Here is a 10,609-nt window from a genome sequence, read left to right as displayed (position 1 = left end):
TAAAACTAATTTTGCAATTTTGAAGTCACAATTCTTGAACAAATTATAATAAAGACGAGAAATAGAGAATGGTAATTTTGTAAACAAAGCAATTACATTCAAATAATTGCTAGAGGAGCTTTATTGATTCGTCATTGGATTAAAACAAATAAAATTGTATTTTATAGTAATTATTCGATCAGCTTCTTCCGAGCTGTAAAATATGTTAAGTGATATTTAATTAAACAGTGGTTTTTTATAATTTCGTGTTGAAAAGTGTTACAGCTGTTTCAAGTTGACACTCTTTACATGCCCATCGAACCTACTGATTTCTTTTTTTTAATTTGTTATTTATCTGGTAATTTCAAAGGTTTATTTATAGACTTTAAAAAAAGCAATCATCCGGAGCTGGTTTTAGCTGCCTGCAGACACTGCTCAGGCTGAAAAAACCACATCCTCTACATGTTTTTGGTTCTACTTACAGAACTCAAATGAACTATATTTTGACCAACAAGTTTCATTAAGTACACAATTGAGCATCAGTAATAAATAAAGCATTAACGGACGGTTCTGTTTTATACAATTCATAAATTGTCTAATTGATTATCTGGTCTTTTGCTACATTGAAGACCCTATGACTTCACTGTTTGTCTCAATTTTAAGAGAAAACCTAGATCACAGTAACCGCCTGATATGGTTTCGGTTGAGCTTTGTGTCTGTACTGTAGTCGATAGACAGAGTGACAGGTCGCACCTTTCTCAGGGATCTTTGTCAGCAGCTCCATCCTTGGAGTGACTCCTCCCTCTCTACAGACCTCCACTGACCAATGCAGGATCAAGACACAGCTGCAACAGGGAGAGGTCAGAGGTCACATGCCTGTGTTACTCTGCTCCATCAGTACGAGTGTGTGTTCACTACAGACTGGCCGTTTCTCAATGTCGAGTAAACCTGCTGCAGAGCCACTATTTCAAGTATACTACGTCACCGAGTGGCACAGAATGCTGGGCATTTAACATGCATTTAAACAGCCCTTCGGCGCCACTCGATGACGTAGTATACTTGAAATAGTGGCTCTGCAGTAGGTTTACTCAACATTGAGAAACGGTCTCTGTATAAATATATATAAAGGTATTTACCCAGGAAGCTCGGGGTGATTCAGGGTCATGACCTCTGAGCCGCTGCCTGCAGGAAGAGAGACGACAGAGGGATACTTCTCCTGCAGAGACAAACAGACAGAGATTTAATGATCAAGTTATTATTCATTGTTGTAATTGTCTAGGACATGGAGACACCTGTCCTGTCTGTGGTACTCAACAGCATTATGATATGACATCTGGGGTTACGTACTGTAAACCAGCTTCTATGAGTATAGGTGCAGCCCTCTAAGGCTATCGCTATTGGGTAATCCCACTGCACGTGTGCAGCACTGACAGACTTAATCCACGCCCACCTATGACGTGGGCCCCACCTCCGGCCTCACTTCCGTATAAATAGGAAGTAGTCCCTACAATCTGCTCCCACACAAACAGCTTCTCTTCAGCTATTCGCGGAGCCAGTGGGGCCGAACCTTAGAGGGCTGCGCCTATACTCATAGAAGCTGAGTTACAGTACGTAACCCCAGTCTATTTCGTATAAGGCTTCGCCCGCTAAGGCTATCGCTATTGGGTTAAGGGTGAAGCAGGATGTAGTCCACGCCCCACTGATCCGTCCGTTACCAGAAGCACAGAAACGCACCTACTCAATTAATAACCCATGTCCATTTCGCCATGCGTAAATGGAGCATCACATTCCCAGGGAATATAGCATTTAAAAAATGAATATTCTCCATACGGGAAAGAAGGTAGGCTAAATAGGCTACCTGTCGTTTATAAAAAGTAGAGACCAAAGTCCCACTTGTTAAAACGATCAAAGAGGAGGAAAAGGGCAGCTCTCTAAGTGCCGACAGGCAGGAGAGAGGGCACGCAGTTGAGTCCCCGACATTACTCACTCTGACAGGACACTCAGTACTGAGTGTGTCAGAGAGGAATGAGAGACATCCCTCAAATACAAACGAATAAAAGAACAGGGGAAGACCAAGGTGCAGCAGTGCAAATGTCTTCCACTGTCATTCCTCCGTGCAACGCCGTGGAGGAGGAAATTCCTCTGGTGCCGTGCGCTTTGATGTTCTCCGGGGGATCCACCCCAGAGGAGACATACGCCTGTGACACAGCCTCAAACAGCCCGTGTGACAGGCGCTGTGCCGACAGAGGCTGCCCTATTTAGCGCTCTCTGTAATGCACAAACAGACGAGCTGCGTAAAGCAGCCGTGCGTGCAATATAGCATGACAGCGCGCGCATGGGACGAAGGAGATGAGATGTGGCTTCTGTGAGGGATTAATTTTGTCTTTACGCTTAAGTGTCAAATAATAATTCTCCTTACTCCTAAGATATTTGACCTTTCGGCCTGTTGACGTTTTACGACCAAGCCGAAGTCTGTTATCTGTCTTAAGGAATGGGAACGGTCAGCTGTGGCTGACCTTGCCAGTTTAATGACCGGTCACAAGAGCCCTAGAGTCAGATAAAGATAATTCAGTGCTTCCAGGTGTTCACAGATGCCTTCCCAATGTGGGGGTTGACTCCTGTAAGCTGGTTAAAAGGTCTATTAGGATGAGAGGCGGATTCAGATTTGACATGGCAACCCACCCGTGCAGTCAGAACCTTTGACTGTGTGACTTGTGATGTGAATTTATCCGGCCGATACTTGTATTAAATCTCAGTGTTTGACATCAGAACTCCTGCTCGTCCTGTGTCTCCTTTATGAGTCGGTGACTCCAGATGCATTGCTACACAGAAGTTTCCTCTACAGCTTCCTCCACTGATGTGTGAGGAGGAGGAAAGAAGCCATCCAAAGGTATCACTCTCGATCTAAAAGAGCTTGTGATCACCTTTGGCATAAAAGCTGGGTTAGGGTGCAAAACAGCTGAACTGCCATCTCCTTGGATCTGGAGACATGACGGAGCCACAGAGAGAGCAGACAAATCACTCACCCTTTTAGCTGATGTCAGAGCCAAGAGCAGAGCGATTTTGGCTGACAAGAACTTTAGGGGGACCTGATCTAAAGTTTCAAATGGACTTTACTCAGTGCGCGTAATACTAAGCCAAAAACCCATTGAGGCGCCAAAGCGCGTGACACAGGTCTGAGTCTCTGTGCTCACTGTAGAAAACGTTTTGTCAGCGGGTGCAGGGTGCGAACTGGAGGGGAGCAGGGGGAGCTATAGCTCCCCTAGTGGTGACATGAGCTCCCCTGGGAACATGGTTTGTGAAATTTGGGGGGAGCTCTCTAAAATACTGATATAAGGACCAAATAAATTCAATTTTGGGCATGTTTATTTTTTTCAAAGGTCTAAAATAAGTGAAATAAAATTATATTTAGAGTTTATGATTCATGAAAAAAGTGTCGCCTGCTTGCACGCTGCCCGCAGCTCCACCCACTACCCACTCACTCACAAGCTCGTTTAGTTAGCACTGCATGTTTACCAGTAGGGCTGTACCCGAATATTCGACTATTCGAATATTCGTTCGTGGGCCAACTATTCGGGTTTCAATTTCATTATTCGGATATTCGTTTTCTTTTTTTTCAAACAAAAAAATATTTTAAAATAAAATATTTTTTCAATTTTTTTTATATATTTTTCTAAATGTATGCTATTAATAAAGGCGAATTGCCATATTCTTATACTTTTGAATTGCACTGTTAAAATGCGGAAATATATACAATCTCAGCCTGTGCTCCTGACATCGCGTTCACTGTTCACAGCCACGAACGCAAACGGCACGCTTCACCTCGCTTCACCCATAAAATGCCGAAGACTTCAGCTGTGTGGGACCATTTTAAATTGGACGACGGTAAAAAGAAGGCAGTGTGCCAAATATGTGATAAGAAACTGGCCTACCACGGTGGCACAACAACTCTGAAAAGTCACCTGGATGCTGTAAGTAGTAGCCTAGCTTAGCTTAGCTGTTGTGAAGTTGCCATGATGAAGCTGCTTTATCCGCCGTTTAAACAGTAACGTTAAACATGATAAAAACGTGCACTTACTTTGCTTGGAAAATAGTTGCAAGCAAGCAACCGAATTGTTTTTTTATATTAGTTTTTTAATTTGATCATAATAGTGAAAATAATAGGAGTAATGTGGGAACATCTGGGGCTAAGGCAATTATTGGCATAAAGTTGAGTAGCTCAGCCTAATAATAAATTGTGTCCATAGGTGCATCCCCACGCATCCCAGCCATCAACATCCTCAACAATACAGCAGACCCTACAGTTCCAAAAACCGATAACGGAGAAAAGAAAGATAGAGATAACAGATGCCATAGTAGATTTCATCGCTATGGATATGAGAACCATTTACATAGTCGAAGGCGAAGGCTTCAGAAAATTAATGAAGAAGATGGAGCCCGGCTACACTGTCCCCAAACGCTCCAGTATTTTAGATGCCATGTCTCTGAAGTACAGCGATCACCGAGACCAAATTGTAACTCAGATTGAAAACTCAACTGCCGTAAGTTTTACAACGGACATTTGGACCTCGGTGCGTATGGAGGCGTATATGGCTGTCACCTGTCATTTCATAACTCGGGAGTGGAAACTCTGTAACTTTGTTTTGGAAACCAAAGTAATGGAAGTAAACCATACAGGAGTAAATATTGCAGAACAGCTTGGAGAAGTGGCGGACGCCTTTGCCATTCCGAATTATAAGCAAGTAGCCGTTGTCCACGACAATGCCAGCAACATGAAGCTGGCAGCTGAAATATGTGTTTTGTATCTTTGTTTGACTGTTCAGGTTGTAAAATGTTATAGACGGAATGTGGAACCAGATTTGGTCCCCGGGTGCTGCGCTGGGTTAAATGCAGAGGACACATTTAGTTTTAATGTTTGCGAGTACTGAGACAATAAATACATATAAATCGTAATAGTATGCTCTTTCTGCGCTTCTGCTTAACAGCGTGTTGTCAGGTGTCTTGGATTCGGAGCGTGTTATGAAACATTTTGGGGAAAAAAAAAAAAAGGTGAAAAAAAATGTTATTAAAAAAAAATACAAATCTCTCCGCACCGAATATTCGAATATTCGCTGCTCATTACTACCGCATATCCGGAGCCCGAAAAATGGTATTCGGGACAGCCCTATTTACCAGGCATTGTTGCTGCTGCTGACATGTCGAAAAGAAAAAAACAACTTACCTTGGGCAATTTCTTTAAAAAGACGGCCAAACAACCTGATCAAGAAGACCAACCGAATGTAGCTGGTGGTAGCACATCGTACGTTGTGACTGCTGCTACAACAGAACCGAGAGAGGAGGGAGCTAACGTCAGTGCTAGTGCTAACTTGACAGCTAACGTTAACTTGGGGGCTGAAGAGACACAAGAAGACGAGCCAAGAGAAGCTAACTTGATGACTACAACTACCATAGTAGAGGTCGAAGGAGATGTGGAAGAAGATGATGATGCTACTGATGACCACTCCACCTGTTCTTCCTCTTCCTCCCTGCTGCTCGAGATGGGGGGGGCGAAGTTGCTGCGGTGGTCCCGCGGCCGCCGGCTGGCTGGACCAGCCAACAGTAGAGTGAGTGGATCACACGCCTCCCACGCCTGCATAGGCTGTACCCCCCCTCACCAAAAAATAAATAAATCCCGGCTCCCCTGGAGACCGTGGTATAGTTCGCACACTGAGCGGGTGACTAAACACCGTGCTGACCCCAAACCTACGTGGCAAGATGAAATGGCAGCAGCATATGTTTTTACCGTGCTATAAGCCAATTCCTGTCCAGCAACAGCTGGAGGAACGACAGCACGAGGCAGGGGGCCCAACAGGGTCCAGGCTTTTCCCTACACACCACACGGAACGCTGTCCATTTGGCTGTGTAGGATGTGTGTTCAGCAGCTGCGCTGATCGAACACCTCCCTGGCGATTTATGTAGGCCGCCGCTGCTTTGTTGTCTGTTTGAATCAACACATGTTGATTGTACAGCAACGGGACGAAGTGCTGGAGCACTTTCCATACGGAGAGTAATTCCAGCACGTTTATATGGAGAGACATGTGAGCCAGCCACTGTCCCCCCACTGCCTGCGACATGCACGTTCCTCAGCCTGCGAGAGATACGTCTGTGAACACTGTGGTGTGTGACGTCACTCTGCTCAGGGGCACCCCCACTGACAGGACGTGGAGATTTTTCCAGTAGGTTAAATCCAAAACCACGGAAGGAGGAATGTACACCATGCGTCTCCTCTGACGCACGGGGTCGATGCACAGGCGAATAAACCACCTCTGGAGTCTCCTCACTGTGAAGGAGACCCAGGGGGATCACCACGTGACCAGCTGATATCATGTCTAACAGCTGCATCACGGAGAGGGGTGTCACCGCCCCGCGGGGTGTGACGCGCCGGAGGAGAGCTGTCACTTTCTCCCCTCTCCGCTGTGAGAGTCGCGCTCTCATGCGGGCTGAGTTCAATTCCACTCCCAGTTAAAAAGATAACCTGGGAGGGACGAGGACAACTCTTCTTCCAGTTGATAATGAAACCCAGGTTTGACAGATGAGATACGAACTGTATCGTCTGTAAGCCGCTTCCTCCCTTCCTGGAGCGAGCCAGCCACAGCCGGTCGTCCAGGTAAAATAACACTCATCCCCATTCTGAGTAGCTGCTCCAACCGTCTCCACCCACTTTGAAAAAGTGCGTGGAGCCAGGAATGAGAAACGCAGGAAATTGCTGTGTTTCGGGATGATGGTTACGTGGAGGACTGCATCCTTCAGGACTATGGATGTGAACCAGTCTCCCTGGTGAACACACTCCAGCACCTGTTTGATCGTCAGCATGGGAAAAGGCCATTCCCTTGCTGGACACTGACAGATCGAGGATGGGTCTCATTTCCCCCCGCCCCGTCTCCTTCGGGACCAGAAAATACCGGGAGTAAAAAACCCTGATTTTCTTCCCCATGACGAACCCTGGAAAAAAGCTTTCTTTTAACAAGAGTTCCTGCCGCTCTGCACGGAGCGCGAGACACTGTTCCCGGGATGACAGGGTTCCCTGTATCCCGTAGAACTGCGGGGGGGAGAGGCGAACTGCAGAGACTATCCTCTGCCCATCCGCCTGCTCATTCATCTGTCCATCAGACACACGCGCCGCCACCCTGAGTACCATACAGTACTCTGATAGCGCCTGGTGTACATTCTCTGGATGTGCTGTGGTTGGTGGCAAACCACGCCAGAGCCCTCCACACGCTGCATTTCAGACAGGCTCTCAATATGTCGCCGTTTAGGAGAAGACTCGTAAACCGTGCATTCACGCTCAACATCACTAAGGGATGAGCGGAGGTGTGTGCAGTGCTGTCCACACAATGCGTAATAATGGCCCTCCGTGGACTTATTACGACCGTGGGTAGGAGGTACGTCTGAGACAGAGAAAAAATCCGTGCTGCCTAAACCCAAAAAGTTTAAAAGGTAGACGGATTGAATAGTAAGCCCTGCTGTTTTATTAACCGATAAGTTAAAAAACCCAGCCGGCTTAGGCAGCGGGCCATGCTGCCAAGTAACCAATAGGCAGCCGGCTTAACCGGGGAGCCTTGCTGCATATTATCTTCCATCTGTCCATTGAACACACGTGCCGCCACTCAGCGTGCTAACCTGCTCTGGATGTGCTGTGGTTGTCATGGTGACGAGCCACGCCAGAGCCCTCCAGACGCTGCATTTCACACAGGCTCTCATTATGTACACTAACACATTTTCCTGTCAAATAACAGTAAAGTGCCGGCAGTCTCTTCACAGACTCCTGCACTTCACTGTAATACCACAGTACTCATACTGTGAAATGACTTTACAGCCTCTTACTGTAAAAATAAAATACAGTATACTGCTGTATTTTTTCAATCAACAGTAAAATACTGGCAGCAGAGACGCCAGCAATACACTGAAATTATACAGTATTCATACTGTTGAACAATTTCAGTTTATTACTGTAAACATTTTTATAATTCACAGTAACATTCTGGTTAGGGGGCTGCCAGTAGATTAGTGTTGAAAATTGGCTGTAAAATAACAGCAATTGCTTACAGTGTTAAACTGGACACCGAGGTGCATTCACGCTCAACACCCCTAAGGGATGAGCGGAGCTGTGTGCAGTGCTGTCCTCACTGTAATAATGGCACTCGTGGGCTCATTACGACCGTGTGTAGGAGGTAGGTTTGGGACAGAGGAGAAAAACCGAGCTGCCTAAAAACCAATAGGATTTAAAGAGAGCCGATTTATGCAGCGAGCCATGCTGCCTATAACCGACAGGTTAGGGGCAGCCGGCTTACCCGGTGGGCCTTGCTGCTTATTATTATTCATCTGTCCATCGAACACCCGCGTCGCCACTCTGAGTAATATTCTGAGAGCGCGCTACATGCTCTGGATGTGCTGTGGTTGTCATGGTGACGAGCCACGTCAGAGCCCTCGCCGCCGTTGCCCGTGAAGCAACCCAATAGGGGCCCGGACCGAAAAGCTGCGAGGGGGCCTCCACACGCTGCATCTCACACCGGCTCTCATCCTGTCTCTGTTTAGGAGAAGGCTCGTAAACTGGACATTGAGACGCGTTCACGCTCAAACCCGCTGAGGAATGAGCGGAGGTGTGTGCAGTGCTATTCACACAGTGCGTAATAACAGCCCTGGGCTCATTACGACCGTGTGTAGTAGGCACATCTGGGACAGAGGAAAAAAAACGTGCTGCCTGCTAACCGACAGGTTAGGAGCATCAGGTTTAAACGTCAAGCTCAGCTGTCTAATAACCGCCTGGTTAAATACAGCTGGCCTGCGCCACGAGCCCTGCTGCCTGCTGACTGACAGGTTACAGCCGGCTCTTGCACCTCCACACGCTGTATTGCACAGCGGCTCTCATCATGTCGCCGTTTAGGAGAAGGCTCGTAAACCGGACATTGAGGCGCGTTCACGCTCAAACCCGCTTGAGGAATGAAAGGTGTGTGGAGGCATATCTGTGACATAGGAAACAAGCCCGTGCTGTCTAATCAACCGACAGGTTTTAAAGACAGCCGGTTTGTGCCGCGAGCCTAATAACCGACAGGCTATGAGGCAACGGCTTATGTCATCCGGAGGAGAGCTCTCCTGAACCGGGGGAACGGGGAGATCTCATTAGGCGGCTGCCTTTCCGATGATCTCCGGGAGTTCCTGGAGAATACCGCCTATACGGCAGAGCCGAGATGGCGGATAGTGTCAGCCCGGCAGCTGAACCTATAGGCTCGGCTGCCGGGCCGACACCGGGCCCCGCCCTGTCTCCCCCGTCCGGAGGAGAGGGAGACAGGGCGGGGGAACCACATGGTGATCCGTGAATGGAGGGGAAGGAGTCGCCTGACTGCTGCCCGCCACTCGGATCCATTAATCAAGGGCTTCGTCCACAGAGTAAGACTCCTGGACTAGCCAATCATCCCCGGCCGCAGCCGCGAGAGCGTTCGCTCTCCGCTGTCTGTGGGCCAGAGGAAGACGGACACAATGAGTGCACGACACCTGGGGAGTGAGAGCCGCGTTTGCGTGCTCCAATCTCCGGCAGGACTCACCTGTATCGCCTGTGTAAAGCCGCTTCCTCCCTGGAGTGAGCCAGCCACAGCCGGTCATAACTCATATGTCGGCTAACACCGAGCCCTGCCCTGTCTCCCCCGTCCGGAGGAGAGGGAGGATGGGGCCACAGTGCTTCTGCAACAGAGTGCTGAAGAAAAGTGGGAGCAGATTGTAGGGACTACTTCCTATTTATACGGAAGTGAGTCCGTAGGTGGGGCCCACGTCATAGGTGGGCGTGGATTAAGTCTGTCAGTGCTGCACACGTGCAGTGGGATTACCCAATAGCGATAGCCTTAGAGGGCGAAGCCTTATACGAAATAGAACACTATGTTACACTCACACTCAATCAAAACATTGTACGTGATAAACTATGGGGCGGGACATCTCTTAGTGGTTAACCAATCACAATAAAACCGGCCAAATAGGTGCTGCAGAACAGGCAGTATAAGGAAATAAAGACCTTTTTGAACACTAAAGCATGGAAACGTCTTGAAAACCTGAAATTGAGCAGAATACAGGGTTCCTTTAAACAGTCAGAGAATTGTTGATTCACTGCTTCTTTCAGCATACATGAAAACATATATTTAACTTCTGTTAGACTATTTCATGTGACACTTTTTATGCTGCTATGGACAATCTCGCACAAATGCACATTCTATGGACAGTCTTGCACTAATGTACATTTCTCAAAATATTGAAGTAACTGTTATTTGATTTTATTGATTGTTGTGTTTTTATTTAGGTCTTAATGTGTGCACATGTACAAATGTGTCTTTGACTGTGTATATATACATATACATATTTGCGCACATATTTTGATATACTTTTGTTTTTATATTAGGGATTGTGGGAAATGGTATTTCGATCTCTCTGTCTGTACACACAAACTAGAAGATTGACAATAAAGTTGACTTTGATTACATTTTCAAAGTTGTCTCAGTTGGCCTGCAGGGGGCGCAACAACATCTGTATAGTAACCTGAACACTGGGCCTCATCTGGGAGGCGAGAGGAAACAGGACTAAATACTTTGAGTGTGAGGTCGACTTT

At 47.1% G+C, this 10,609-nt stretch overlaps 1 protein-coding gene across 4 annotated transcripts in view; it reads right to left on the bottom strand.

The window, feature by feature from the left end:
* cenpp (centromere protein P) overlaps window positions 1-10,609 on the bottom strand; it is a 139,407-nt gene that overhangs the window by 1,561 nt on the left and 127,237 nt on the right. For all 4 annotated transcript variants that reach the window (XM_034082284.2, XM_071203211.1, XM_034082285.2 and 1 more), the window contains exons 7-8: window positions 1,116-1,195; window positions 733-824 (exon numbers count right to left, since the gene is read on the bottom strand). In XM_034082284.2, coding sequence (XP_033938175.1) covers window positions 733-824; window positions 1,116-1,195 — 172 coding nt within the window. The remainder of the gene's footprint in view (window positions 1-732; window positions 825-1,115; window positions 1,196-10,609) is intronic.

The sequence above is a fragment of the Pseudochaenichthys georgianus genome, chromosome 5 (genome assembly GCF_902827115.2).
Source record: "Pseudochaenichthys georgianus chromosome 5, fPseGeo1.2, whole genome shotgun sequence".
Classification (NCBI taxonomy): domain Eukaryota; kingdom Metazoa; phylum Chordata; class Actinopteri; order Perciformes; family Channichthyidae; genus Pseudochaenichthys; species Pseudochaenichthys georgianus.
The sequence above is the reverse complement of the archived record's forward strand: the minus strand, read 5'-3'. Positions and strand labels throughout refer to the sequence as shown.